The sequence below is a fragment of the Podarcis raffonei genome, chromosome 2 (genome assembly GCF_027172205.1).
Source record: "Podarcis raffonei isolate rPodRaf1 chromosome 2, rPodRaf1.pri, whole genome shotgun sequence".
Classification (NCBI taxonomy): Eukaryota; Metazoa; Chordata; class Lepidosauria; order Squamata; family Lacertidae; genus Podarcis; species Podarcis raffonei.
In genome coordinates this window covers 27,563,525-27,590,248 of record NC_070603.1, presented here as the reverse complement: position 1 = coordinate 27,590,248, position 26,724 = coordinate 27,563,525, and the positions used below count along the sequence as shown (strand labels likewise).

The following is a 26,724-nucleotide window of genomic DNA, read 5'->3' as shown; positions in this document are numbered from 1 at the left end:
TTCCTTCCTCCAAGAGCAAGCCTTGTTTATACAGGAAACATAATGCAGATTGATTTGTGCATAAAGTGATGGAAAGATCTGAACACTACTTGGGAGACTTGAGGCTACATTGTGGGTTTTTTTGCATTTCCTGTAGAATGGGTTAATGCACAAATTCAATGGTTATTTCAGAGTGAGCAAAATTGAAATGCCTATAAATGATCTTTGGAACAGGCAATAGGGTAATATTTGGGGTATGTGAAGATGCAGCCTTTTGTGCCCTTTTTAGTGAATAGGGGAATTCGCAAAGGAATGTTAGATTATTTAAATGTGTTTATGGCTATTAGCACAGCTGAATATGCAATTTGTCAGCTATGGAGTTCACTGAGAACAGGATGATCAGGTTACTCAGCTAACAGAAGGGAGCGATATCCAGAAAAAATACCTACTTGAGATGTGTAAATAACAATGGCTTAAAAGTAAGATGACTTTCATTCTTGTCAATCTTCTGTTCCATAGTCCTCCAGCAGCGAGAGCGGGAGCACCAGTAGTTGCAGCAGTAGCAGCATCAGCAGCCCTGACAGAGCTAGTGGGCCGGAAAGCAGCCTACACCACATAATGCCAGGATCAAGTCCTGTGACCCCTCCTCAGTCTTTCCATGAGCAGTCTGCACTATGCCAAGGTCCTTACTTCCACATCAACCAGATCCTGAAGGAGGCGCACTTCCATAGCTTACACAGCAGGGGCCGTCCTCCCACATGATGAGCCTAGCAGTTCCCTGCCTTCTGTGAAGGGGGACGGCACTGTGTGATGGGGATATTTCAACTTAAAAGTTTGTTAAAATTGCACAAAATGCCTGTTGCCTTTTCAGTCTGTATTTGGAATAACAGGTTAACAGGCAATTGTTTACTTGTGGTTTGCTGCACTATTGCAATGCAAAAGGGGCTTTGGAGCAATTTTTATAGGATTCTTTTGGGGGAGGGATGGAGGGTGGATAACTTTTGACATGTTATGATGGGTCTGAGAATCCACTTCTGTATAATAGGAGTGCATAATAAGTCCAGTCTGACTTCTTAATCTGTTCATTAGTAACTGATGCTTTATGTAAAATCCTTTCAAACATTTGCGTTCAGTTTTATAAGTCTTTTTTTTAATTTCAATAAATAGTGAATATGTTTTTATGGTAAATTAATATTTCCTAAGGTTGAATGTTCATGTGCATTAAGGTTATTTGAAAATACTGCTGGTAAGGTTTCTCAGTGTAAATGTGCTAAGTGGAAGACGGCTTTACTCAAGTACAAACAGGAGTGTGAACTTTTGTTTTCTTACTGTACTCAAAACCAATAGTAACCATTTCATTGCTTATGTTTCTTAATACCTAACAGCTATAAAATAGATGTTTTCTGTTAATAGCTTCAAGTTACCTAAGCAAGGGTCCAGTCTCTTTGGCAGCAAGTACCAAAACTTAAATTCCACTCCCTTAAGTTATGCTGAAGTAGATGCTTTTTACAATGCCAAAAGTACAATCATTCACATTTTATTGAATCATTTGGTCATGCTAGAGAGCCAGCCAAGTTTAAATAAAGATGGTGCTGCTGTGTCCTCCTCCTCTGCTGCAAGCTGCCTGAACAGGGAGCCAGGGCGGAACGTCTCTTCTGCTCTTAGAAGGGCAGCAGCTGGGATCTGTTAAATTAGCAAAAGAAAGTCAGTAACCTCCTAGGCTTTCTTCTTTTTAAGCTGGCTTGCATTCAGAGCAGGCTCATTAGTAGCTACATAAAACCAGACCGGGGTGGGGGTGGGGGTTAATATGTGCAGTTCTCTGTGTAGCAGAGAGAACTGTAGAAACAATCATCCTTGCCTTGAAGCCTTTTGGCGTGTTCAGGAAATTTTACACTTCCCTTGTAGGCTTTTGAGACACAGAAACACAGTCTGCTGCTCAAATTGCCTCCAACTCCCAACTCCACATACGGCAACCATCAATACCTTCCTAGGTAAGCGGGCAGACATGTTAAGTCCATTTTCTTACCTACAGTAGTAGCTTTCCCTTATTTTGAAAGGCTTACTCTATTACTACAGGGAAGGGGCATCATAATGGCAAGCAGAAAGGGAGGCAGTTTTGCTTATGTAGTAGTGTCTTACATTACCAGTCAGTTCATTTTAGTCTAAAATTAGGTTCATTAAAATGTATGTGCAACATATGTCCAAACATAACCCCTCCATAGCAACCGATGCTTCTGATTTTTAACATGTGAATTTCTTTACATACTGAGAATTTTAGACCTCTTTGTCCACTCTTCCCTGCAGCACCTTCTAGGGTGTAGGTGCATGGCAATACAGAAGGAAACCCATGCCAGCTGCTAGTATGCATTCAATTTCTCATATGTAAACTTGGTAAGTTTGACAGCAGCTATCAAGTTCTATGGCTACATAAGCAAGCTTTAGCACAGAAGCCTACAAAGGAGAGGAAGCCACTCAATTCACACATGCATTAATACCCCAGCAAGATTTCTTCAGGGGTTACTTGGTCAGCATCATACTAGAATGAAGGGTACAAGACAATTAGATTAATCACTCCTTTAACATACCTTACTATTATTAGAGATAAGCTGTCAATGTGCAAGTCTGTACTAACAATATATGCTAATGTTGCTATCAACTCCTATACACAATTTGACAAACTATTTAACTAATTCATCTTCAAACCTAGAAAAGTATATGCTTCTCCTGAAGTGTCCAAAGGAAATTGTGGCATGAGTTTCTGATTTATTTATTTTTTAAAAACCCAACAATAGCATCCTGGGCTCCCTAGGAAAATATTAGCATTAACATTACCAGTGCAACTAAACAGTTGGCAAGAGTGGAGAAAACCATAAGATAGAATAAATGAACAAACCTGAGCCTTCTGTTCAGTGTTTCTCATAGCTGATTTAGTCTTGCGTGAGCTTGACATGCTGAGTGGCAACAGCCCAAATCTGAAAAAAAGAAAAAAGTGGTAAGATATTTTGCACCCCCACGTGCTTTGTTTCACGGACTTCCTATTGCCTATAGCGTGAGTCACTTACCTGATTTGACTAGATGCTAGAGGTAGGATGTTATGTAATTCTTGAGAAGTTAAATTACTGCTTCGGCTGGTGTACTGATTCTCTGCCCCTGTTAATAAGCCAAACAGGACCTAGAGGAGCACAGAAAAAGGTAATTGCTTGGTTGTGGTGGCAGTACAGTGGTACCTTGGGTTACAGACGCTTCAAGTTACAGACTCTGCTAACCCAGAAATAGTACCTCGGGTTAAGAACTGCTTCAGGATGAGAACAGAAATCGTGTGGCGGCGGCGGCAGCAGGAGGCCCCATTAGCTAAAGTGGTGTCTCGGGTTAAGAACAGTTTCAGGTTAAGAACGGACCTCTGGAACGAATTAAGTTCTTAACCCGAGGTACCACTGTAGATGCAACTGCCAAGTGCTCAGTGAACCAGAAATAGGATTTATTAGATTGTTTAAGGGTACTTCCTTTGCTGCTTTCCAAACACAAGGCAAACTCTTTTTTTTTTTTTTTTTTGGTGCACCGTTCCTGGAAGTACTGCAATACCAGGTCGATGCACTGTCAACCTGGCCATGTGTGTTTGAAACAAACGTTTCCCTCTCCTCCAGGATTCCAGGTTCACTTTTATATCACTTGGGGTTAGGTGTTTGCCTACTATGAGGCATGAACTTCCAAGGATAAAATCCATACAATCTCATGGGATATTTTTGGTTTTGGCTATTCAGGAGACAAACAATGCTTTGATTCTGAATGCTGCAAATAATTGAGAACTAATGGACTGCATGATCAAAGTGTACCCTAAAATGTGCTTACATTCTTATACCACTATCCAACTGTATACATACACAACCCTTTTCCCCTTGGTTTTCATTATTGTACTGGTTCTATGAATTGCTAAGGAACAAAATGCAAAAGACCATTTCTATGTGTTTAATTTTACCAAGTAAAGCACCCTATATTTAAGTACAGTAGCCAAACATAATTGCAACAGTTATGTTCTTTTGCCTGAACTTACAGAGGTCCGCTGCACCAGACGATTAAGGTTGCTGTTTAAGTGTGGTGTAAAGACATCCAAGTCGAAGGGATCTATATAACTCTCCAGAAAGTCTACCTCTTTCTCAATCCTGCAACAGAGGGAGTAAAGTTGATATCGGACAGAGATACATTTTTGACAGTCAACAAGAAAAGACTGATGTGAAAACAAAAAAAGCAGGCATTCAATCACTTTCCAACCATAGTAATGGAATGATTAACAGGATCCTGTGCTGAGCTATTTAAAAGTCCCTTAATGCAGTGAGAACATAGTTTAACATTTTTAAAGCTACATTCTGGTTTCCAGTTACAGTTGAACTGATGTCTTACAAGCCAGAGGAATAACTTAAAATGTTCCAAATACATTTTATACAGCAAGATGCCCTGTTTCTAACAAGCTGCCTTAATCTAACCTTTCCTTGAAACTACTGAGACTGTCCCCCTTTCTGGAATCACTGCTGTGCCCCTACTGATCTCCTGGTGTGTACAGATCAGCAAGATTTCTGACAAGGATTTCTGTTAAATGGCTCCTTATTTGAGAATTGTTCTGTTACAAAACTTTATGCACAGATTACAGATTTCGGGGAGCATCTTGCTACTCATGATTGCTGTTGTGGGCCCTCTTCTAGTGCTCCTTCTTTCTGCAAATGGAAAGAGTGAGATACAGGTTTGCTTGGTTTGTCTCCAGCCAGCCTCATCTGCTTGTATCCGTGCCCTAAGCTATGGACTGATCTGCATCCAAGTGTATACCCTACCCGCTTCAGCGTAATTTATTATCAATCAATGAACAGCACTGAATTTTAGTAAGTAGTGGTTACATTCAGAGCTGGTAGGAAAATATTAAATTACCTAGATTCAGCTCTGCACAGGTGAGAGAAAATAGCTGAGATATCTAGGCAAGCAAGTCTGAGCCTACTAGCCCTGCATATAGCCTCACATACACACCGATATATCAGCGCAATGTGCCTAGAGCACAAAGGGTGCAGTAACATTTTGAGGTTTGCAAAGGGAATAAAAAATAAACCCATTGTTGAAAACACTCAACTCTCGACAGAACACTGTACCTGGAATCCTGCTTGTTTCTGCTGCCTTTCATATCTTCACTCTTAGTTGTCAGGACTATATTCAGATACCGAAGATCATACAAGAGTTGCAACGCCCTGTTCTGAGTGATGGGTAACTTCCCTTCTTTCTAGAAACAGGTAGGGGAAGGAAAAATAAGGTTGATTCTTAAGCAAATGCCTAGGCCAGCAGTCCTCACATATATTTAAAGTTTAATCAACAATCACTTTAAGCATCTAGATCATGTGGTACTGTGCCCAAAATACTAAAAGTAGTCCCCTGATAATCACACTAGTCTGTGAAAATGTTTATTAGGCCCCTGTGAACCTGGATTTTTGTTTTTTTTTGTTTTAAATCTCATAGCAGAGATAGCCAAAGAATCACAGCACTTACATACAGAAGGTAGAGCACGGACAGTTGTAGAACATCTCAATTTATTCAGCGTCCCGTATTTTAGAGTTACCTGTAACTGCTTGTGTGCGAGCATGCAAAGTGATCTCACACTGTTACAAACATACAGGTTTCCCCCATGGAATCATACCCTCCCCTATTAAGAACTTCAACTCTATAAGAAAGACCCGCGTAATCTGACCTGCTCCTGTGGTCGCATCATTCAGATGCTTCCCCATACCATGTCATATCATTGCATGGAGAAGGGTCTCCACTCAGGGTGCAATTCAACATGTTATTCTTCCAGTCATTCCCTCTGTGCAAGTATTTCAGCTTGCCAGACAGAACACTACCCCACCCCTCTCCCTGCTTGCTGCTTTGAAGGTTCTCCCACCCCAATCCTATTGCAGGTGGCAGGGGAGCCCTGTTATGTAGGGCTTCTGCTGACAGGACTAGTTAGGTGAATAATAATAATAATAATAATAATAATAATAATAATAATAATAATAATACCCACCCATCTGGTTGAGTCTCCCCAGCCACTCTGGGCAGCTCCCAATCAAATGTTAAAAACAGTACAGCATTAAATACTAAAAACTTCCCTAAACAGGGCTGTCTTCAGATGTCTTTTAAAGATAGGATAGCTGCTATAGAATGCTACCCTATGTTAACCGAGCTGCTCTGAGATTGGCTATCTTCTAGAGAAGAGGTGAAAGCAAGATTAATGCCACAGTCAAACACATACCGTATTTTTCGCTCTATAAGACGCACCAGAGCATGAGACGCACCTAGTTTTTGTAGGAGGAAAACAAGAAAATATTCTGAATCCCAGAAGCCAGAACAGCAAGAGGGGTCGCTGCGCAGCAAAAGCAGCAATCCCTCTTGCTGTTCTGGCTTCTGGGATAGCTGCGCAGCCTGCGTTCACTCCATAAGACGCACACACATTTCCCCTTACTTTTTAGGAGGGAAAAAGTGAGTCTTATAGAGCAAAAAATACGGTACATACTTGTAAGTAGCGCCAATTTCAATCACATTTATTCATGGGCAAAGATACTGTCAGGCTTCTAGTATACTTTTTTAGTACTGACCTGGGCGTTCAAGTGCTGCTATGAAAATATGCAAGGACTAATGGTTTGCTGTAAGCCAGCATTACTGATTCTCAGAGTATGTCCACTGAAATTAACTGACATGACCAATTTAGGCCTATAATTTTTTATTATTTACTTGAACTTAATAGTTTATTGCTACACAAAAAGCTATCCAAGCAACTTAACAAAACTTTCAGTGGTCTGTTCTGAGTACAACTTGGTTAGTGACAACCCAGTGCAATTAAAGGCCCAAAAGATACACCCTTTGCTTTTTCAACTAGCGAGATGGTCTGAAGGGACAGAATGTGTCACCCTCCAACTGTTGTTGAACAACCACTGGCTACACTGACTGGGGCTGATGGGCACTGAGCTCAGCAACATCTGTGGGCACCACATTGGCTGCTCCTGCGTTAGAACTTTCCCCATGAGCGAGCCTTGCAAAGCGGGAGCCGATCAATAGTTTTGCTCTTGACAATTCACATTTTTCATTTCCTGGGTTTTCGAATACACACTTGGAGCAGGATTATCAATCTAGTCAAACACTGTGCAGTGGTCCACAGACCCCCAACAACGCACCTTTTCCTGGCTTGTTCCTGACAGTTTTTCATAGCCAGCTAATACTTCAGTCATACAAGTCTTCAGTAGTTCCTGCAAGGTGACCTTGGGAAGGGTATGGCCTCCCACTCGATTGACTTCTTGGCACAAACTGAAGAGGAGGGAGTGGACGCACCATGATGGCTGTGAAGAATACCAGTGGTAAAAACATTATGTTTTCTTGAAAGGACAAGTGTTTGTTTTTTACTTTGGCAGCTCCACACTCCTTTTGACAGTGACACTTATCCTGAACTGCATAAAGTGGTATTACAAATCAAGGGTGGCAACTTGTGCCCCTCCAGATGTTGGACTTCAAATCCCATCAGCCCTTGCCAGCATGCTCAGTAGTTAGGGAAGATGGCAGCTATAGTCTAACAACTTCTGGAAGACCACAGGTTAGCCACTCTTGCTATAAATCAACCCCCCATCAGGTTAAGTCTACATACAAACCTTCTAAACTGTGTCATCAAAATCTATACATTTCTAAGACTCAGCAACACAAGCTGGTACTAAATGTGCCTTCTTAGTATGAATAAATATTACTTAGACAGGGACAAGAAACTGGAAACTTGAAACTGGAGGCAGGTGCTGGATCCTAATGACTGTCATTCCTCTTCTCTAGAGGTATGATCAGGGGAAAAAGAAAATCAAACCAAGTGGCTATCACCCCACTGCACTTTTGTAACATTCCACCATCTTCTCAGAAAAGGCACTGAGGAGATTTGGGCTTCAGTCTCAGCTCTGCTGCTGGGTTATTGGGCACATTTGAGAATCGGTTCCCCTTTCCCTTATGTAAACTGAGAACACTGTACAGACTAACCGTTGGTGTGTATCTTACTGCTTTTCACCCACCTGCACAGGGAGCCGTATCTTGGACTTTACACTGCTTCCAGTCTCAGTCTCTTCTTCAATTTCAATCTCTTCCCAGTTGGTGGCTGTTGCCAGAATAGATCCAGCTTGACCCTTTAATAATGACTGTGTGAACCCCTGAACCAGGACCTAGTGTAAAATACAAATAACAGCAGCAGGAGAGCATCAGAACCAATCTTTTTATGCCCAAGTGAGATTTGGGGACCATAGGTTGTCAGCATCATTACTATCACAGCATCATTTTTCACATACGAAATTTCTGAAAACTGCCATTTGGCATTCTGGCACCATAAGTGTCCTACCAAATTCCATTCCTTCATTTCAAATCCTTTATTTTATTTTAGTACTATTTCTAACAAAAATTAATCTGTGAAGCAATTTGTTTGGCCTTAGCATGTTGAGAGGCAGACACGGATATGGAGGGAAGCATGGGAAAAACAGGCATAATCAGCCCTGATTTTAGCCAAATCCTGCTTTGCTATCTGAGCTAAATGTCATGTCACAGCTCTGGTGAGGAAACATGGAAAAGCCAAGGATCTTCATTGCATTCTAGTAGAATTCAAGACATTTCTGCACACAAGAGAATACTGCTCAGACATTTCCCTGCCTTTTTACAATCTGTTGCAGATTTCAAACATCTAGTAACAGGGTCCCCACAAACCAGGGGTCAGCAAGGTTTACCTTGCCTGGACCTGATCGGTCCTACAGAGATCCCTCCGTGGGCCGGATTGCACGCACTCCTGTGATTTCCAGCATCTGTGCATGCACAGACATGATTTCCAGCACCGCTGAAGCGAGTCACTGCACCAGTTTAGTGCAGTGCGCCAGGCGGCTCGGTTCTGGGGCAGCTCGTGGGCCGGTTAAACGGCCTCGGTGGGCCACTTCCAGCCTAGGGGCCGCATGTTGCTGACCCCTGCCACAAACAAAGCATTTGTTCTTATGGTAAGGTGGGAGGCATTGGATGCAGTAAAAAAACAAGCCAAAGCACAAGAGGAAAGGGATATCCCACCACCTTCAAGACAGACACTCACTTTAGCAACAGCTGTGCTCCAAATCCGATAGGCAGACAGGCTATCCTGCAGCAGCCGTTCTTTTAATTCTTGCCATTTAGCCTTTATGGGATTCACCTCTTGAGTTTTCCCTTTCCCAACCTTTTTCAAAGGCCAAGGCTCCCTCAGAACACTGTCTGTGTAACCTGATTTACCGAGAATGCACTGCTTCAAATGCGGGCATAACTCCCCCAATGATCGGCAGAGCCGTGCCATGAAGAGAACGGTGTTGATTTTGGGGTTGTGCAAAGCGTCTGCGCATCCTTGAAGTACATCCTGAGCCTGATGCAGCTCTTCCCTAACACAACCCAGCACATAATCCACACAGTCGATGCAGTGGCTGCGCAACAGTTCTTCTACTGTGCCTGCATCAGCAAACCTGTCAAAGGCAGAGTTCCTGGGTTGCACACGCAGAGCATTCTTAGGCAGAGAGAAGTCAGAGGGCAAGTAGGACAGAAGGTCCTCCAACTTGGCCTTCAGCCTGGAATCCAGAGCGCTGCAGAAGCTTTGAACTCGTGGGCTGTGGGCCTGGGCCTTCATGGATAACCCACTCTTGGTGAACTGACTGCGGTTTGCCACACTGATCCAGGCTGCATCGGGTGGCAAGTCATTTGGATTCTCTGACCATAAGAAAGAGGCCATGTTATGTTCAAATAGCATATGTTTGTTGTGGGCAGATGCATCAACCTTAGCTTCAAGCTCCTGTACAGACACAACAAGGAGCTCCTTGGAGCTGCTGGAGATGTCATCAAATCCTTCCTTTGTCAGAGTCTGGAAAAAAAAACTCATTACACAGAGACAAAAGCTGGTGCATCACCACAGACCCAACCAGAAGCATGGGAATGCTTTTAAGATATAGCAGGAAATGGCAGGGTACACACAAACTCCAACATTCAGGTTTTGAGGAATGTCCTTGAGATCTGCCCCCCCTTTAACCCCCAAGGTTCTTCCCAAAGTTCCACTCAAAATTGATGTCAAAGGAACCAATGCACAGTTAAACCAAGTTGGAAAAGTGGTAAGCATAAAAAGTATATTGCTACCAAATATGCAGTCAAATGGGTTTCTGATCTCTAGAAAGTAAACATGAAGATGTATCCAGGTACAAAGGATACATATATTATATACAATTATTATAAGAATAATTTCATCCAGCGTGGATTAGGAGGAAACAGGAGCTTATGGGTGCTTTAGTATTTTGCTACAAATGATAAGAATCAGATGATAGTTCTATTCTGAACAAAGTTCCCTTTACACATAAAGAGAACCAGAGTGGAAATTTCCTAATACATCACAAACATCTCTGAACTAGTCCTACACAGGAGTAGCTATTGTCCAAAACCAAAAAGCTCAATTTCCATGGCAAATAATATTTTTGCTTAGTTTGTTAACCTTTAAGCTACCTAGCCCAACTGTGACAATATATTACCTGTAATCTGTCCAAGAAAAGCTGTTGTAACAAATCTTCCCAAAAAAAGATGGGTTTGTCAAGGAGTCGGTGACATACTGTCTCCCAGTTCTGACTCATGGACTCACTGGTGAGCAGTTCCCACACAGCATCACGAATTCCAGCCAGACCTTTAAGGCTCTTCACATAAACCAGCAAGTTTGTGATCCCAGATCTGATGTCATCATTGCACCTGAAAGAAATGCTAGATGAGTCGCTGCCTGAAGGACTCCCTTGGGAATTACTTTTCCCTGCACAATAATTGCAAAGCCACTACTTCTTCCTGCATAGTAATTAAAAGCTGCATTGAAAAATACTCATCTGCTTACGTGAATTGTGGCCTTTACTGAATCAGGTAAAACAGGGGTCAAACAGGCGCAGCTAGGAGCCAATGTGATGGCAAAGGGTAAAAATAAACTCACACTCTCCCTGAACAAAGGATGATGGGTAGGTGAAGTGTCACAATCTTGTAAATACAGATAAAATTATGAAGAACTCAAAATAGGCACTTATCTTTCACTAGTGTTTTAACACAGCAGTGTTTTCAGGAAGAGAGTTCAAATATATTGAGCCTCCACTTGTGTGGTGACTGGAGCATAAGAGGAAGAGTACCCTTTTAAATTATCATGACAAAGAGTATAAATAGAGTTCAAATGTCCAAGTGACAGAAAACTAAAGCACAATATTTGGGTGGTAGGGTGGAGCAACTAAAATGACTCTCCATTTCTGCACCTTACCCAGAACTGAAATGGGGCAGGACAAAGACAAGGATGGGACTGTGCAGGTGCACTGACGGGAATGCCGGATTGGCTTCACCTGTAAACCTGTGGACCCCAATCCGACCAAGGTAAGGTACAATGATGCTGAGAAGGCAGCACTACCTGGCTAGTTAGGGCTGTCAGATGGACCAGAATTATCCCAGAGTGAACCCAGAGGCAGCAGGAAGCAAATGAGACCAGCAGAAGGCCATATTCCACAATAGTTAGGGTGCTACGAAATATCTAGGTACACTTTTGAAAGCTGCATCTTTTTCTTAATTTGTTCAATCTATGAAATTCAGGTAATCAGTACCAACCACCAGTGCTTTTTTTCTGGGGGGATGCAGGGGTATGCATACCCCTAAACATTTTGTGAATCTAATGGGAGAAGAAACTGAAAATTTTAATTTTTTTAGTTTCTTCTGTAGCACGGTGAATCATCAGTTCTGCTGCTACCCCCGATGGCGACCTCATTTCCTGCCATGATGTTTCCTGAGTCTCAGACGGAATGAGAGTACCCCTAAACATTTTTTTTAGGAAAAAAGCACTGCCAACCACAATGATTTTCACACAAAGAGTTTTACCCAAGTCTACAATGGACCAGGCAATGTGCTTTTCAAGTGGATCATGATGGCAAAGCTAGTTCCTCAGACTCACATATTGATCCATTTCTGAAGTGTATCTCTAAGGTAATCCTGGCTAATAGGATGTGCCAGAGTTCTGAGTGTTGGCTGGAATTCTGCGATGGAAGATGGCAAATATTTGAATGAGCTGCTCAGCTTGGTTTCTTCCTTCAAAGCTGTGATGCCCTTACCTAGGGGAGAAGAGAGGTCAGGCTACTGAGGATTAAACTAGGCCCTGACCAACGATAAGATGGTAATTTTGCATAGTCCCTACCAGTTTTGCTGCTCACCTGCTGGATGCTGGCTTGTGATGGTCTCCAGGGTTGAGAAGAGCAAGCCACAGGGAAGAGATGGGTCTGAAGGCATTCCCTCTGGCAGGGAATAGAAGAGGGCATGTGCTTGATACAGGGTTGTGGCTAGCAGCTCCACCAAGGAGCAAACTTGCGCTTTAATGCCAGCATCTGGTTAAAAAAAAAAGCCAGTGAATAATAGCAGCCATTTTGCAAGGTAGAAGTATTGTGCTCATAGACAGACACTTTCTTCTGCATTGCAACTGCTGCCCTGGGTTGCAAAGAAAAAAAGTATCATTTGATGGTTAACATATTTCCATATCCTCAAAATTCAACTGGGGGGGGGGAGGAGAAACAGCAGTTTTAAAATGTTATCCAAACAACAACCACAATTTAAGAAGGATGTTGACAAGCTAGAACATGTGCAGAAGAGGGCAACCAAGATGATCAAGGGTTTGGAAACTAATCCTTATGAGGAGCGCTTGAAGCAGCTGGGTATGTTTAGCCTGGAAAAGAGGAGACTGAGAGGAGATATGATAGCCATTTTCAAATATCTTAAGGACTGTGACATAGAAGAGGGAGCATGCTTGTTTTCTCCTGGAGGGCAGGACTCGAGGCAATGGCTTCAAGTGACAAGAAAGTAGATTTAAGACTAAACAAGTGGAAAAACCTTCTGAAAGTAAGAGCTGTTCGGCAGTGGAGCAGACTCCCAGGAGAGGTAGTCAACTCTCCTTCCTTGGAGGTTTTTAAGTAGAGGTTAGATGGCCATCAGTCATGGATGCTTTAGCTGAGATTCCTGCATTGCAGGGAGTTGGACTAGATGACCCTTGAGTCCCTTCCAACTCTTAAGATTCTAACTTTAACAATTCTCCCCCCCCAAAAAAAACTCAATTTATCTCTAATGCAAACTTAGGTGTTCCTGCAGGCAATAGAATTAAGTGGACACCAGTACTCAATCTAGCGCTGACTCACCTTCATGCAGATGACTTAAGGACTAATCATACTGCTATTATCTCAGCTACCTCTGCTGCTGAGGCTATGAATTTATTTAAGATTTTGACTGAAAGGTTGCAAGACCACTTGAAAACTGAGATCTAGAACAGTGGCTCAAGAAGATTGATCAGATCTTCCAGCTGGTTCGACAAAGAGTGCAAGCAGGCTAAAAGCCAGCTGAAGAGAGATTACCATAAATATAGGAACTCTAATTTACCCCTCTTAATTAATGAATATGTCACCCTCAGACAGAAGTATAAACTGCTGCTAAAAACACGCTTGGCATATCTTAATAAAGGCCCCTCACGATAAGGACATCTGCCTCTTCTGGCATACAATATCAGGCCTGCTGGAGAATACTTGTAATGTTCCAGTGTGTACTATCAGATGCAATATTATCACTCTACCATGGGCAGGATGATGAGGTCAATCAAAAACCAGAATCTTTGGAAAACTTACCAGACTGGCCTCCAGTATCTATGACTGAGGCCAAGAACCTTAATTTCACAGTTTAAAAATAATAAAGCACCAGGCATAGACTATTTGCCCCCAGAACTGCTGAAATCTAACATCGACTGGTGGGCCTCCCTGCTGGCAGTAATATTTTCACTTATTGATTTATCTGGGTTATTTCCTGAAGTTTGGGCCACAGTGGTAGTCATCCCTACATTCAAAAAAGGCCTTACATCCGATCCGGCTAGTTAATAGACCCTTCTAGTTATTACTTCTACTTTAGGATTAGAAATACATGAATATTGCTGTGAAATAATCCCAAAACTACAGTAGTCTCAAGTGAACTACTGTTAGTGACTTCTCCAAAGACAAGGCAGATATATAGCCATTACTTTATTAATGGGGTGGGGAAACACTGACATCTCTGAAACCAATAAATTGCCACTGACATTTATTCAGTGTAGGAATAAGTCTGCTTAGTGTTCATCTGATGGAAGAAACAAAGGTTCAGACCAGGGAAGTGGCCTGAGATGGTACAGTGATACCTCTGGATACGATTTTAATTCATTCTGGGGGTCCGTGCGCACCCCAAAACATTCGTAACCAGAAGTGCCTGTTCTGCACAGGTGCACGTGGCGGTAGCCTGCTTCTGCGCAGGCGTCAAAAGCCTTCCCATTATTTCTGGGTTTGCCGTGTGCGTATCCTGTAGGATACGCAACAAGGGCAGTACGTAACTGGAGGTTTCTGTACACTGATTTAGATGAAAATTTCACTTGCACTCACCATGATGGGGCTGATCCAGAAGCTGCTGAATTGCAGATTTCCTGGCCAGCAGGAAATCAGCAAGAGCCTGGCGTGGAGAACTCCCCTCAAGAAGCATGGCTGAACACAATGCCTCTGCTACGGCTTGGTCCAAAACAGTCTGGCATTTCAGTAGCAATTTGCTCTCATGTAGGATTGTTGACCTAATTGGTAGACAAAGGAGGCACTGTCAAGAGGTGTGCTGTGCAACACTCAATGAAGAAATGTAAAGTTCAAAACAAGAATCAGTGGTGGGAAATGATAGCTTAGAGCTGCATAACATCATAAAGAAAGTGGTAGCTATTTTACTTCTCTTGCCTAACTGAAGGGAGCTTTGGGTGAATAATAACTCGGATCTATGTTAATAGACTAAAAAGTGATATTAAAGCTATTATGCTGTGGATGCAAACCCCTTTCATCAGCGTGGCAAAGACCAATTCCAGTTTGCTCCTCTCTTCCTAGAATTGCCTTCAGCAGCAGCCATTCCAATTGGCCACATATTAGAAAAGGGCAAGTTAGTAAAAGCGTCATACACCATCAGCTCAGCTGGTCCCTCTTCCCAAAACTGTTTCCTGCAGTGACCATGCTGCCTGGTAATTATGTAACTCCATTATGTACAGTATGAAAGAGATGGCACTCAACTGCACAATCTTGTTCAGAAGTAAGTCCCACTTAATTCTTGGAGCTTACTCAAAGGCAAATGGGTACAGAACTTCAGCAGGTATATGCTTATCTTCCTTTTCACTCTTTTTTTTATTTTATTTTTTAAAATATGTCTGTTAGATTTTTTTAAACCATCACTATATCCAACATTTTTAGTGCTTTGGCAGGAAAGTGGCATATGTGGAGTACGCATTTAATAAAGCCAACAGCAATAAGGGTCAGAGATAGACCTAAATATAATGTACAGTCCCAAAGGTTCCTGATCTTCTTCCTTCTCCCAAAAGTATTAGATAAAAAAAACCTAAACAAAGAACACCAATCTAGATGGACAACCAAATCTAACACAGCATACTAATTTTAGGCTTATCATCAATCCTCCGAGGGAACGCATTACAACCAGCAGAATGACCTGAACCAAGTGTCTAGAGTGGATGTAATCCATATAGAAGATTGTGTATGTGGTGTGTGTGTGTGTAAAGTAAGCAATCAATATTCATGTGAAATGTCCAACTCAAACATCAGGGAAGTTTTAATAAATGGCTCTGGTGCAACCAAAACAAACTTCTCCCAGATTCTACAGTAATTTGCATGCATAACATAATCCAAAAGCTAGGGCTAAGCAATACATAGCTCCAGATAGTCTCCGCAATGGAGTCAATCATATTTTCGACTTAGCCATAAGGCAGAGGAGCTGTTGCAGAAACTGACTGGAGCTGCAGCTTCTAAACCAGAAATGTGTATGTACCCATTTATTCACACACCTGCTTCTGTTGCAATGTCAGAACTTTTGGCAGCCCTCAGGAGCCTATCCAATCACCAACACACACTTGGTTCAGTTTTCCATAAAGAAAGCAAGAGATAGAACTGAACACATCCAGGAGACTAATTTTTCAGGGGCAACTCGGGAAACAATTTGCATATTGTTTGTTTAATTTTTTGAACTCTCTACTTCCTTGTAGAGGTTCAACAGCCAAGCTATGCAGCTTAAGCATACACTCACCTTAAGCATACACTCATCGCCGCTGGGTTTTAAAGTTTTAAGAACTGCACCCATTTATTGCTTGTCATAAATCCTTCACAACAATGGGTGGTAGAAATCAAATAGTAGAGATTCTCAGAATATTATGGAAACTGACAGATTTGCAGTTAAAATACCTTATTCTGTGCTTAGTGACAAAACTGCAGGACTATAGTTCTCTAAGCTACTTAGCAGCATCTTTTGTGTCTCTGATACCATTTCTAAGTCCAAGTTCTTGGGAGAGGAAGGCCTACTGTTCAAAATAAGCCTTTTTAAATTAATATTAACATTTTTATCTCACTTTCCACAAAGGCACGCAAAGCAGCTAACAAACCCCAACAGCATTTGCGGTAACATTTCACAGCAACTAAAACATTCTAGTTGTTTTCGAGGGCAGCCCTGTAGTTAAGTGTGTTACTGTAATCCGATCATGATGCAGCTAATGCATCACAGCAACAAGATGAGCAAAGCTAGAAGAAGAAGAAATTGGCTGGCTCCTTACCGGAAATGGCTAGCTGCAGCTACTTGTCGTGCAAGGATAGGAAAACGTGCCAGAATTGGGCTGTAGCTGGTGCCAGAAGAATCCACCTGCAGGAGGCGCTGGAGGTGGCAGCATAGCAGGTACAACTGGGTGGCATATAAGTACTGAGAGGATTCCATAGCACTCCAGATTTTCTCAGGAATCTGCAGTAGTAGTTGGATCTGTGCTGCCAAACAGTAGAACTTCTCCTGTGACTGGCGTACTGCCTAGGTAGGGAAAAATACGTGCACCCTATGAAATAAATTGATGCACATACAGAAACTACTGGAGCATGGATTGAAAGCGTTTTGAAAAAGAGATGTTGCTAGCATATATTCAGAATTATAGTTCATATAACTATATGCCACAGGGTTTGTTATATTAAGTACACAGTTTACCCATGTTTACTAACTCAAAAAGGACAAAAGATTCCCGCAGGAGCTGTACTAGTAGATAAGCAACATGGGTAGCTAGCTACTTATAAGAAAGTTTATAATACGATCATGGAGGTTAAGGTATAAGTAAACATAACACATATCAGTTCTCTTTGCTACAGGGGCAAAAGCAGGCTTTATTTCACCGGGAACAAAGACCCGGTTTGGCACACAAATGCCACATATTTGCAAATGCACAAACACAGGCTGGAAGCCTCAATGGTGCCCTTCTGGAGGCTTCACCTAGGGCAAAAAACCCAGCTAGTTCCCACCTCTGTTTTGCTTTATTGGCTCTGCTTTGCTTTATTAATCTTTTACTTTGGAACGCTTACCCAGGAGCTCACCCATCAAAACACTGATCAGACTAACTCACTTTTCAAGTTTTAAATGATGTAACAGCTTCGCATTACCCAGATCATTTTCTGAATGATTCCAGTGCTATTTTCCTAGAAAAAAAGGTGCCAGAACTCACCACGAACACCTCCCTTGTTCTCTTAAGAATGGCAATGGCGCCCACCTGAGAGGTGACAGAACTGAGTTCCGGCTGAAAAAATAAAGACCTGCCTGAACCTGTAGTGCGCTTACGTCTTCTCCTGCTTCCTCATACATTTTGATGGGTAGAATGTCTCTAACTAGCAAAGTTAACTGTTAATTAACGGGGGGGGGGGGGGAGAGAGAGACAAAGGAAACCCCAAGCAGACACAAGTTTGGGAAACACTGCTTTAAACAACGTAACAGCTTCACATTGCCCCAGATAATTTCCTGAACCGCCTACAATGCACTTACACCTTCTCCTGCTTCCTCAATAGGGTAGGAAGCTTCTAATGAACAAAGGCGATTGTTAATTAATTGGGGGAACCCCCCCCCCAGCGGGCAGTCTAGTGCTTCTCAAACCTGAGTCCCCAGCAGTTGTTGAGACTCCCATCCTCCCTAGCCAGCAGGTCAGGGGTAGTAGGAGTTGTAGTCCAAAAACAGCAGGGTGTAGCCATGTCCTCTTTGTGGGGTATGTGTGTATATATGCATATATGTGTGTGTGTGCGCGCGCGTGTATACACACACAAACATACATACATACATATAAACACACACACGTGATATATATATATATATATATATATATAACCGTGACACCCCCATTCAACAACTTTGGTGTATCCCCTTTATAAAAACAAAAAAGCTCAGCAACTTTGCCTTCAAACCCCCACCACCACCCCGAACCAAAAAATAAATAAATCCATGAGATTGGGAAGCAGTGTATTAAACGACGTAATGGCTTCCCAATCACCTCAGACCATTTCCTGAACCTGTGATGCACTTACGGGAGTTGTAGTCCACCCACAGCAGCTGGCGGGAGCCAGGTTTAAGACACCCCCCCCACACGCCCTCCCCCCACCGCGACCCTCAGCAAGTCCCCACCTCAACCGCCGGCCTCCGCGCGGCGGGCTGGCCGTTATGAGGGGCGCCGCCCCCTCCGGCGCGTCCCTTGGCCCGCCGCTGCTGCAGCCCCCGCACGGCCTCCACGAGGTGCTCGGCGCTGAGCCGCATCTCGGCAATGGTGTCGGCCGCCTCGATGAGGTCCCGGTAGCGCTCGCCGACCATCTGCCGGAGCTCCTCCCGCTTGCCCTCGATGCCCGCGCGGACCTGCCGCTCCACGGCCCTCAGCTCCGCCACCGCGTGCGCCTCGAAGAGCGACTCGGCCGCCCCCGGGCCGCCCCGCTTCAGGGCGTCCAGCGCCGCCGCCTCGGCAGACGCCGTCGCCGCCATCGCCGTCGTCCCGCCGCCGCCTTTCCCTCAACCGGAACGGGCCGCGTCGCCTCCCGCCTCCCACCTCTGACGTGTCAACGTTCGCCATCTTTGACAGGGGCAAGGGCGCTTCTCGGCCCGGAAGGGCAGGCGAGATTTCCACTAGTTCAGCCTCGCGGGCGCCATCTTTGTGTAGGGCAGAGTCGTTGTCTCTCGGCTCTTAAAGGGAACCGAGCGTCTTCCGAACTCAATATGATTTCGTCTGTAGATGAAACTGTAGACGAGGCACAGATAAAAATCTGCAAAACAAGATATATATATATTTAAAAAATAAAATTTTATTTCATAAATGTTAAAAAAATCCTAAAATTTATGCACCACTTAAAAGGACCCCAAAGCGGTTTACAGAAAAGATAAAGCAGTGAAATCAAGAAAGAGTCACAACCATGCTTTAAGACATACAATAAAGTAAAATACTAAAACAAATCGAGTCACCTTTCTAAGCATCTAGGTAAGGCCTGTCTAAACAGGAATGTTTTAGTAGTGTTTAGCTTTGTCTTGTATCTGAAGACAATAAACACTTTGTTACTTAGAACTGTGTGGGAGAGGTTTGCCTTAACTGGAGAAGAAACTTTTTCTGCTGGGAGCAGGAAACCTCTGAAGACTTTTCCAGGGCTCCTCATACTCTGCTGATGCATCAATGCACTACCTGAGGTGACTTATGGACTCACTGTTAAGTTAGTGTTCATGGAAGACAATCTTACTCCTATACAAGCGATTGTCAAAGAAGAAGAGAAAAATGAACTTACCAACTGACTTGAACAAGCACCCAGTGGTGTCTGAGCATGCAGAGAGGCCATTAAATACTGACAAGGTGCAATGGAAGCAGGATAGCTAGAACCCTGAACACAAGCATCCCATGCTGCAACCTTTTGTTCCAGTTTCCACTTGTAACCTAAATTGACCAGACCAGAGGTCGGAAACCTAAGGCCCATGGGCCGCTTCTGGCCCATGAGCTTCCTGGATCCGGCCCATGGCCGTTCCGTGGATCGGCATGGGCATTCCGTGCCTTTTTGCCACAGCGCCATTTTTTTCTTGCCGCAGGGACTGACTTCTGGGTCGGAAGAGTGCCGATGGAGGAGCACCGTGTGCATGTGCACATGCTGTTTCCGGTGGTCTTCCAACCCGGAAGAGTGCCGGAAATAGCTTGAGCGCATGCACAGGCACACACGCTCCAGCGCACTGAGAAGTCTGCTGGGGAGTGGACCAGACCAGCCTCAAAAAACGTTGCCGACCCCTCGACCACACCCTTCTACAGTGGTACCTTGGGTTAAGAACTTAATTCATTCTGGAGGTCCGTTCTTAACCTAAAACTGTTCTTAACCTGAAGCACCACTTTATATAATGGGGCCTCCCGCTGCCGCCACGCTGCTGCTGCGCGATTTCTGTTCTCGTCCTGAAGCAAAGTTCTTAACCCGAGGTACTATTTCTGGTTTAGCAGAGTGTGTAACCTGAAGCGTCAGTAACTAAAGGTAAAGGGACCCCTGACCGTTAGGTCCAGTCGTGGACGACTCTGGGGTTGCAGCGCTCATCTTGCTTTATTGGCCGAGGGAGCTGGCGTACAGCTTCCGGGTCATGTGGCCAGCATGACTAAGCTGCATCTGGCGAACCAGAGCAGTGCACAGAAACGCCGTTTACCTTCCCACCGGAGCAGTACCTATTTATCTACTTGCACTTGACATGCTTTCGAACTGCTAGGTTGGCAGGAGCAGGGACCGAGCAACGGGAGCTCACCCCGTCGCGGGGATTCAAACCGCCAACCTTCTGATCGGCAAGTCCTAGTCTCTGTGGTTTAACCCACAGCGCCACCCACTGTACTAAAATACCTGCTGTATTAAAAGCTGCTCTCTTTATAGAGTGAAAAGTAAAGAAAGGTTATGAGTGAGCATATACCGTAGGACTTACCACAGTTATTCAACCTCTAGCACAGGCCAAAGAACCATTTAACACAACAGCTTCCTGCTTCCCTCAGTTGCTAAGCAGATCCCAGCAAGAAGCCCACAAGCAATGCTTAAAGTTAACAGCACTTTCCACAGCTGAACCCAAGCAACTCAATATTCAGAGGCAAAATGCCTCCCTATAAAGCTGATAGCTATTGATAGTCCCACCCCACCCCCTCAGTATGGATCTGGCTGGTCTCCTTTTACAGCTGATGGTCCACAGCACTTCTTGTGACAGTGAATTCCACAAACTACATTGTGTGCAGAAAAGCATTGCTTCCAATTGAAGCAACATGCAATACTTAGCTAAACCATTAGATGGAGATACGTTCACAGGCGTTTAACCAGCCTGCAAAATGCACCATGTATTTTAAATTGGTTTATTTTATTTTTTTATTTTATTTTTAATTGTAATTTTACTGGTGTTAGCTGCCCTGAGCCTGGCTCTGGCCGGGGAGGGCAGGGTATAAATAAATAAAAATTATTATTATTATTATTATTATTATTATTATTATTATTATTATTATTTATTTATCATGTCCTCCAAAAAGCATTAAAAAGAAAGAAAAATATTTAGCTCTCTCCTCCTCCTCCTCCTCCTCCTCCTCCACCACCACCACCCAATTAATTGGCAGATAATGTAATAGCTTTGCTTTCCCCTAAGATGTTATGTTGTATACCGAAACAATGCTGTTGAATGTATAAAAGTTTCACGACAATATCAAAAGGCAGAGGAAATTTTACAGACGGCTGAAACATAAATGGTAGGCGGGTAAGGAAGAGGTTAGGAAATTTAAACGAGATTAAAAACATATATACGAAACTGTTCAAGCAACTTTTTATTGAGTGACATTCATGAACACAGTAAAATGTAAGTAGCGTTGTATGCTCAAAACAAGCTGGATTGAAAGCTGCAGGACTTAAAACGTGGAGGCATCCCCTTCAGTTTGCACAAACACATTTCTGAGTATGAACGAAAGGTCAATGCTCAGCCGCCTTCAAAAGAAAGCTTCTCACAGGGCTATTGTTAAGGCAACTGCTTTGCACCAATCTCTCGCTGTTAGGTTATTTAGAATCACATTGCGAAAGCAAAAAAGCATTTCTACATCCTTTCCCGTGGCTTGCAAAGAACAAGCATCCATTATGCTTAATGAATCTCACCCATGAAGGGGGTATGTATTAATAGACTGAAAGCTATTCTGCTTTCTGCAAACAGCGAAGCAACTAGCAGTGTCAGGGTGTGTTTTTGGAGCCCTTGCTGCATTCTGCACAGGCAGCTGCAGAGGGACGGTGAGGATGAGCAAGCACCCCTCTCCCAGTCATCTCTCCCAGTTCTTGGACCCTTATATTTCCTCGAAGAAAATACCCTTTTACGTACTCGAAGTGCTTTTCTTTATTGGGTCAAGAACCTGTAGCCCCCTAGACATTGTTGAACTCCAGTTCCCAACAGCCTAGCCAACATGGCCAATGGCCAGTGACGATGAGAGCTGAAGTCCAACAACTGATGGAGGGCAACAGGTTCCACAACCTTGATCCGTTCATGCAAACAGAGATCCTCTGGAACTTATTTCCTGGTCACATCCACACCACTAGGGAGGATATGCACTTTGAATTGTGCTTGAAAACGTACTGGGAGCCAGTGACGATCCTTTAGGACCAGTGTTGTACAGTCCTGGCAGTTGCCCCCCGTCACCAATCTAGCAGCTGGCTTCTGGATTATTTGCAGTTTTCGAGTCACCTTCAAAGGTAGCCCCACGTAGAATGTGCTGCAGTAGTCCAAGCAGGAGAAAACCAGAGCATGTACCACCCTGGTGAGACAGTGGGCGGGAAGGCAGGGTCTCCTGGCTTCTTCTCACTCCAAGCCTGTATTCCTGGACTCCTTTGCAAAAAGTAGTTGTGTTTTCTAAAGAAATACATCCATGCTGTGTCTGCTTAATTTGAACCTCAATGAGATGATTGTTTATGGGGTCTCTTTTGTCTGAAAGGCCTTTTCTTTATTGTGATTTCAATCTGGGTGGTTAATATTTAAAACATAAAAATGTATATCATCGGCCTATGTCAATTAGACTTATTTCAGGGGGAAATGTGCATAAGATAAGAGTATGAATGTTAAATAATATCTCTTTCAGAAATCGAACATGCGAGACACAACCTACCCACCAATAAATGTTATTTACTATTCCTGGATCTCCCTTTTTTCTCTCCCTGTTGCCATCATGAGCATTATATGAAGGGTTAAAATGTATTGATTCAGCAAAGAAGAGCCTCTCCTGTCAGGTTTTATTTTCATCCATGAGATTTCCTGGAAGGAACCTCTTGAATTAGGGCACAGATGTTCTAGTTAGACACTTGTGTTAATGCAATGATTGATCCTGCCTCAGACAGCGTGTGAGAGAGAGAGAGAGGAAGAAAAAGAGCGCAATGTAACAAGTGTTCAGTGAATTTCCCCAATGTGTGGCTTAACAAGTTCCTGCTTCTGGTTATATGATGCCTGACAGAGACTGGAAGTTTTCGTATGCCCCCCAGAAACACAAAGATTCCAATACAAATGTCTCATTTTATCAGCAGAAAGAATATTATCCTTAGCATGCTTTGGGGTCTGGTACCCTTGCAGAAGCTTTAAAGATTGCCACTGGGGAGGATTTCCACACCCCCACCTGTAGCTCCATTAATCTCTGCGGTACTAGTCCAGAGGAGAAATCTCAGGATTTCAGGTGAGAAGTCACATTGGAAACTCAATTTAAATTACCGTACATTTACGTGGTTGTAAGTCTTGTTCCCAGTAGTGATGTATGGAAGTGAGAGCTGGACCATAAAGAAGGCTGATCGCCGAAGAATTGACGCTTTTGAATTATGGTGCTGGAGGAGACTCTTGAGCGTCCCATGGATTGCAAGAAGATCAAACCTATCCATTCTTGAGGAAATCAGCCCTGAGTGCTCACTGGAAGAACAGATCCTGAAGCTGAGACTCCAATACTTTGGCCACCTCATGAGAAGAGAAGACTCCCTGGAAAAAACCCTGATGTTGGGAAAGATGGAGGGCACAAGGAGAAGGGCACGACAGAGAAGGACATGGTTGGACAGTGTTCTCGAAGCTACCAGCATGAGTTTGACCAAACTGCGGGAGGCAGTGGAAGACAGGAGTGCCTGGCGTGCTCTGGTCCATGAAGAGTCGGACACGACTAAACGACTAAACAACAACAACAAAAAAGTCTTACTGTGTTCAATGGGGTTTCGGTTTAGGCTGCAAAACTCTCAAGCAAAATTTCCACATGGTTGGTTTTTTTTTAAAAAAAAAAAAACCCTTTCGGTGCACATTCTGAAAGGGAAAATTACTTCTAAAAAATTGGGCACAGATGCTACTCATGGGTATTACTGGATGACAGCCAAATATATCCTAGGGATTGAGGCAGTTTTGGTCCCCCTCAAGTATTTCTTTTCTTTTTCTTTTTTCCCTTTTTTCTTTTGAGAGGGCTGAGCTACGTCAATATTCAGGGAGCATTCGACTCCACCCCCTGGACCTTCACAGCATGCGCACATGATGTCATGACGTCACGACGTCACACGGTGTGACACGCATGATGTCATGACATCATGCGGCATCACACACAGGCTCCCTCAAACCTCTTTTAAGAAGATGGCGTCTCTGTTCTGGTTGCAGATTGATACCCTTTCATTATATATTTTCTGGGCTTTTTCCCCACTCCAAACAATAGTTCAGAGTATAATTCTTTGTTTTTCTCCACATATAGATGGATAGATTCAGTGCACAAAGAGTAAGCTGTAAGACAGTGATAATAAGAAGCAGAGAAATTATTATTTACTTCCTTCTTCCTTCCTTCTTGTTTACATGAGGTGAAACAATACATATATCAGCATCTCTGCATATTTAACTAAAACCCAGTGATCTTCGAAGCTACCAGGAATAACCAGTTTGTTTATTTTCTTCCATTTGATATATCCCACCTTGCCTCCATTGTGGAAGCCAAGATGGCATACACAAGATGCCCAGGTGGTTTACACCCAAGGCCTTCATATTATTGTCATGTGTATTTTATACCACACTCTGAGTTTGTTGGTTCCCCCTGACATTTAGTTTTAAAAAGCCAGCTACACAAATGTTAATTGTGTGATGTGTGTTTCATCTACTTTGGTCCTCAGTAAGATAGTGAGACACTACGAATTTCCATGGGTGCATGGAAAATGGCATTCTCCAAGCTCAGCATTTTGGATACTGCCAGTGTTTGAAACTCCCATTGTTCTAGGCACATTTTGCGACAGGGAATTTCATTAGCGCGAGCGGTTTCTGAGCTCTGGGTGCAGTACTGCGCCTAAGATTTCAGATTAAAACTGCAGAGTGGAAGGAAGAGAGGACCTTTTTTCTGCCTCCCCACTTCCAGCTACTCTCTGAAGACTGGCAGAGAGACCCTCTTAAGAATATTAGGGGGGTGGGCAGGGGAAGGACTAGACCATGTGAAAAATGAACATAATATTTTAGCTGCAGTTCATTCATTTTTAGCTTTGTATTCTTGTTATAAAAAAACCCCACATAGGATTTTGAAAGAAAATTCAGGCATTCTTGTTAAAGATCCTTAAAATGGAGGAAAATGACTTTGATTCACACCACTTTATTAGAAAAAAAACCCCACAGGATCTTTTTGTAAAACAGACATAAATCATTCACAATTTTATTTCCAGCCACCTTTGATCTTCCATTGTGTACAGAAAAGTTTACATAAAGGAGGGCCCCCTTGCAGAAGCAAGGTTTCACCCCCCCCCCAGGACATCTTATAAAAGTACATATCCAAAGAGAACAAATTGAAATCAAGCAGGTGTAGGAAAGTCATTTGTAACTCTGGTGTCACAGTTTTAGAGGTTATAGCATATAATACAGCAAGCACACATACAATACACATGAGAAACATAAATATTTATACATGTCGTGTGGGTTACATGACTGGGTACAACTTCAATACTGAGTGAATCAGTGTTCAGTATGCATCAGAGGCTAGTACCTTAATCCTAAATATATAATCCTATTTCTCTCAGCGGTGCTTCGTTCCAAGAAACAAGTGTTTTTGGGGCCAAAGTGAAAGTGCACTCTTAGACATCATTAATCCAGTCCTTGTGTTAGCCTGAAACTCTATATTACAAGAAGGTAGATTCTGCATAATGGTTAAGGGAAACTACAAGCTGTTCAGCTATGGCAGGTGTTCCAAACTGTGGTCTGTGGACCATCTCTGGTCTGTGAGCTTCACTCATGTGGTCCAAAGCATATCTGTGGATTTCTGGTTGAAGGCAGGAGACAGTGCACCCATCGCATTTAATGTATTGATTTTTTATTGTATTTGTATTGTTTCGTTCCTATATTGCATTTCATTCCATGGAATGCAAATTGTCATGAAATAAAAAATTGATAAGAAATAAAGGAAGCAATAAAAATACAATTAAAAATCATGCAGCATCTAGTAGAGCTCATTACAAGTTCTACAACAAGTAGAAAGATTACCAAGTGGCTCACCAAGACCCTTCGCAATTTCCAAGTGGTGCTTGGAGGGGAAAAAAGGTGGGGGAACCACTGAGCTGTGCTATAAGGTAAGTCCAGTCAAAGGTGATCATGAGAGATGTGGCACTCATCTTGTTTTGCTATGGAATAAATGCCAGCAAGGTGTGATGAAATTATGTCTGATCAGATTGTGTTTGGATGCTTTAAACTGATGGCGTGGGAGGGAGAAGTTGACTCCGTGTTTCCTTTCAAGCATGTTTCTTACTTGCTTAAGGTGCATGTCAAAAACCATGACCAAGACCCATTAAGATGCATCAGAAAGTTACTCCAGCTCCTTTCATAAGGCCTTCTCAGCATTAAGACTTCAAACGATGCCCA

General features: G+C 43.1%; 2 protein-coding genes across 3 annotated transcripts in view; one reads left to right on the top strand and one right to left on the bottom strand.

Annotated features, from left to right (window-relative positions):
* Positions 1-1,167, top strand: part of FAM104A (family with sequence similarity 104 member A) — a 56,146-nt gene extending 54,979 nt beyond the window's left edge. For both annotated transcript variants that reach the window (XM_053375438.1, XM_053375437.1), the window contains exon 3: positions 499-1,167. In XM_053375438.1, coding sequence (XP_053231413.1) covers positions 499-741 — 243 coding nt within the window. In that variant the 3' untranslated portion in view covers positions 742-1,167. The remainder of the gene's footprint in view (positions 1-498) is intronic.
* Positions 1,168-1,500: 333 nt separating this feature from the next.
* On the bottom strand, positions 1,501-18,891 carry COG1 (component of oligomeric golgi complex 1). Its single transcript, XM_053375428.1, has 14 exons — positions 18,514-18,891; positions 16,646-16,890; positions 14,445-14,626; positions 12,216-12,386; positions 11,960-12,116; positions 10,527-10,737; positions 9,083-9,871; positions 8,034-8,180; positions 7,164-7,325; positions 5,112-5,239; positions 4,031-4,139; positions 3,042-3,151; positions 2,873-2,951; positions 1,501-1,662 (listed from the first exon to the last, which is right to left on the bottom strand). The coding sequence occupies exons 1-14, from the start codon at positions 18,859-18,861 to the stop codon at positions 1,525-1,527; spliced, it is 2,976 nt and encodes a 991-aa protein (XP_053231403.1). The 5' UTR covers positions 18,862-18,891; the 3' UTR covers positions 1,501-1,524.
* Between the last annotated feature and the right edge of the window lie 7,833 nt (positions 18,892-26,724).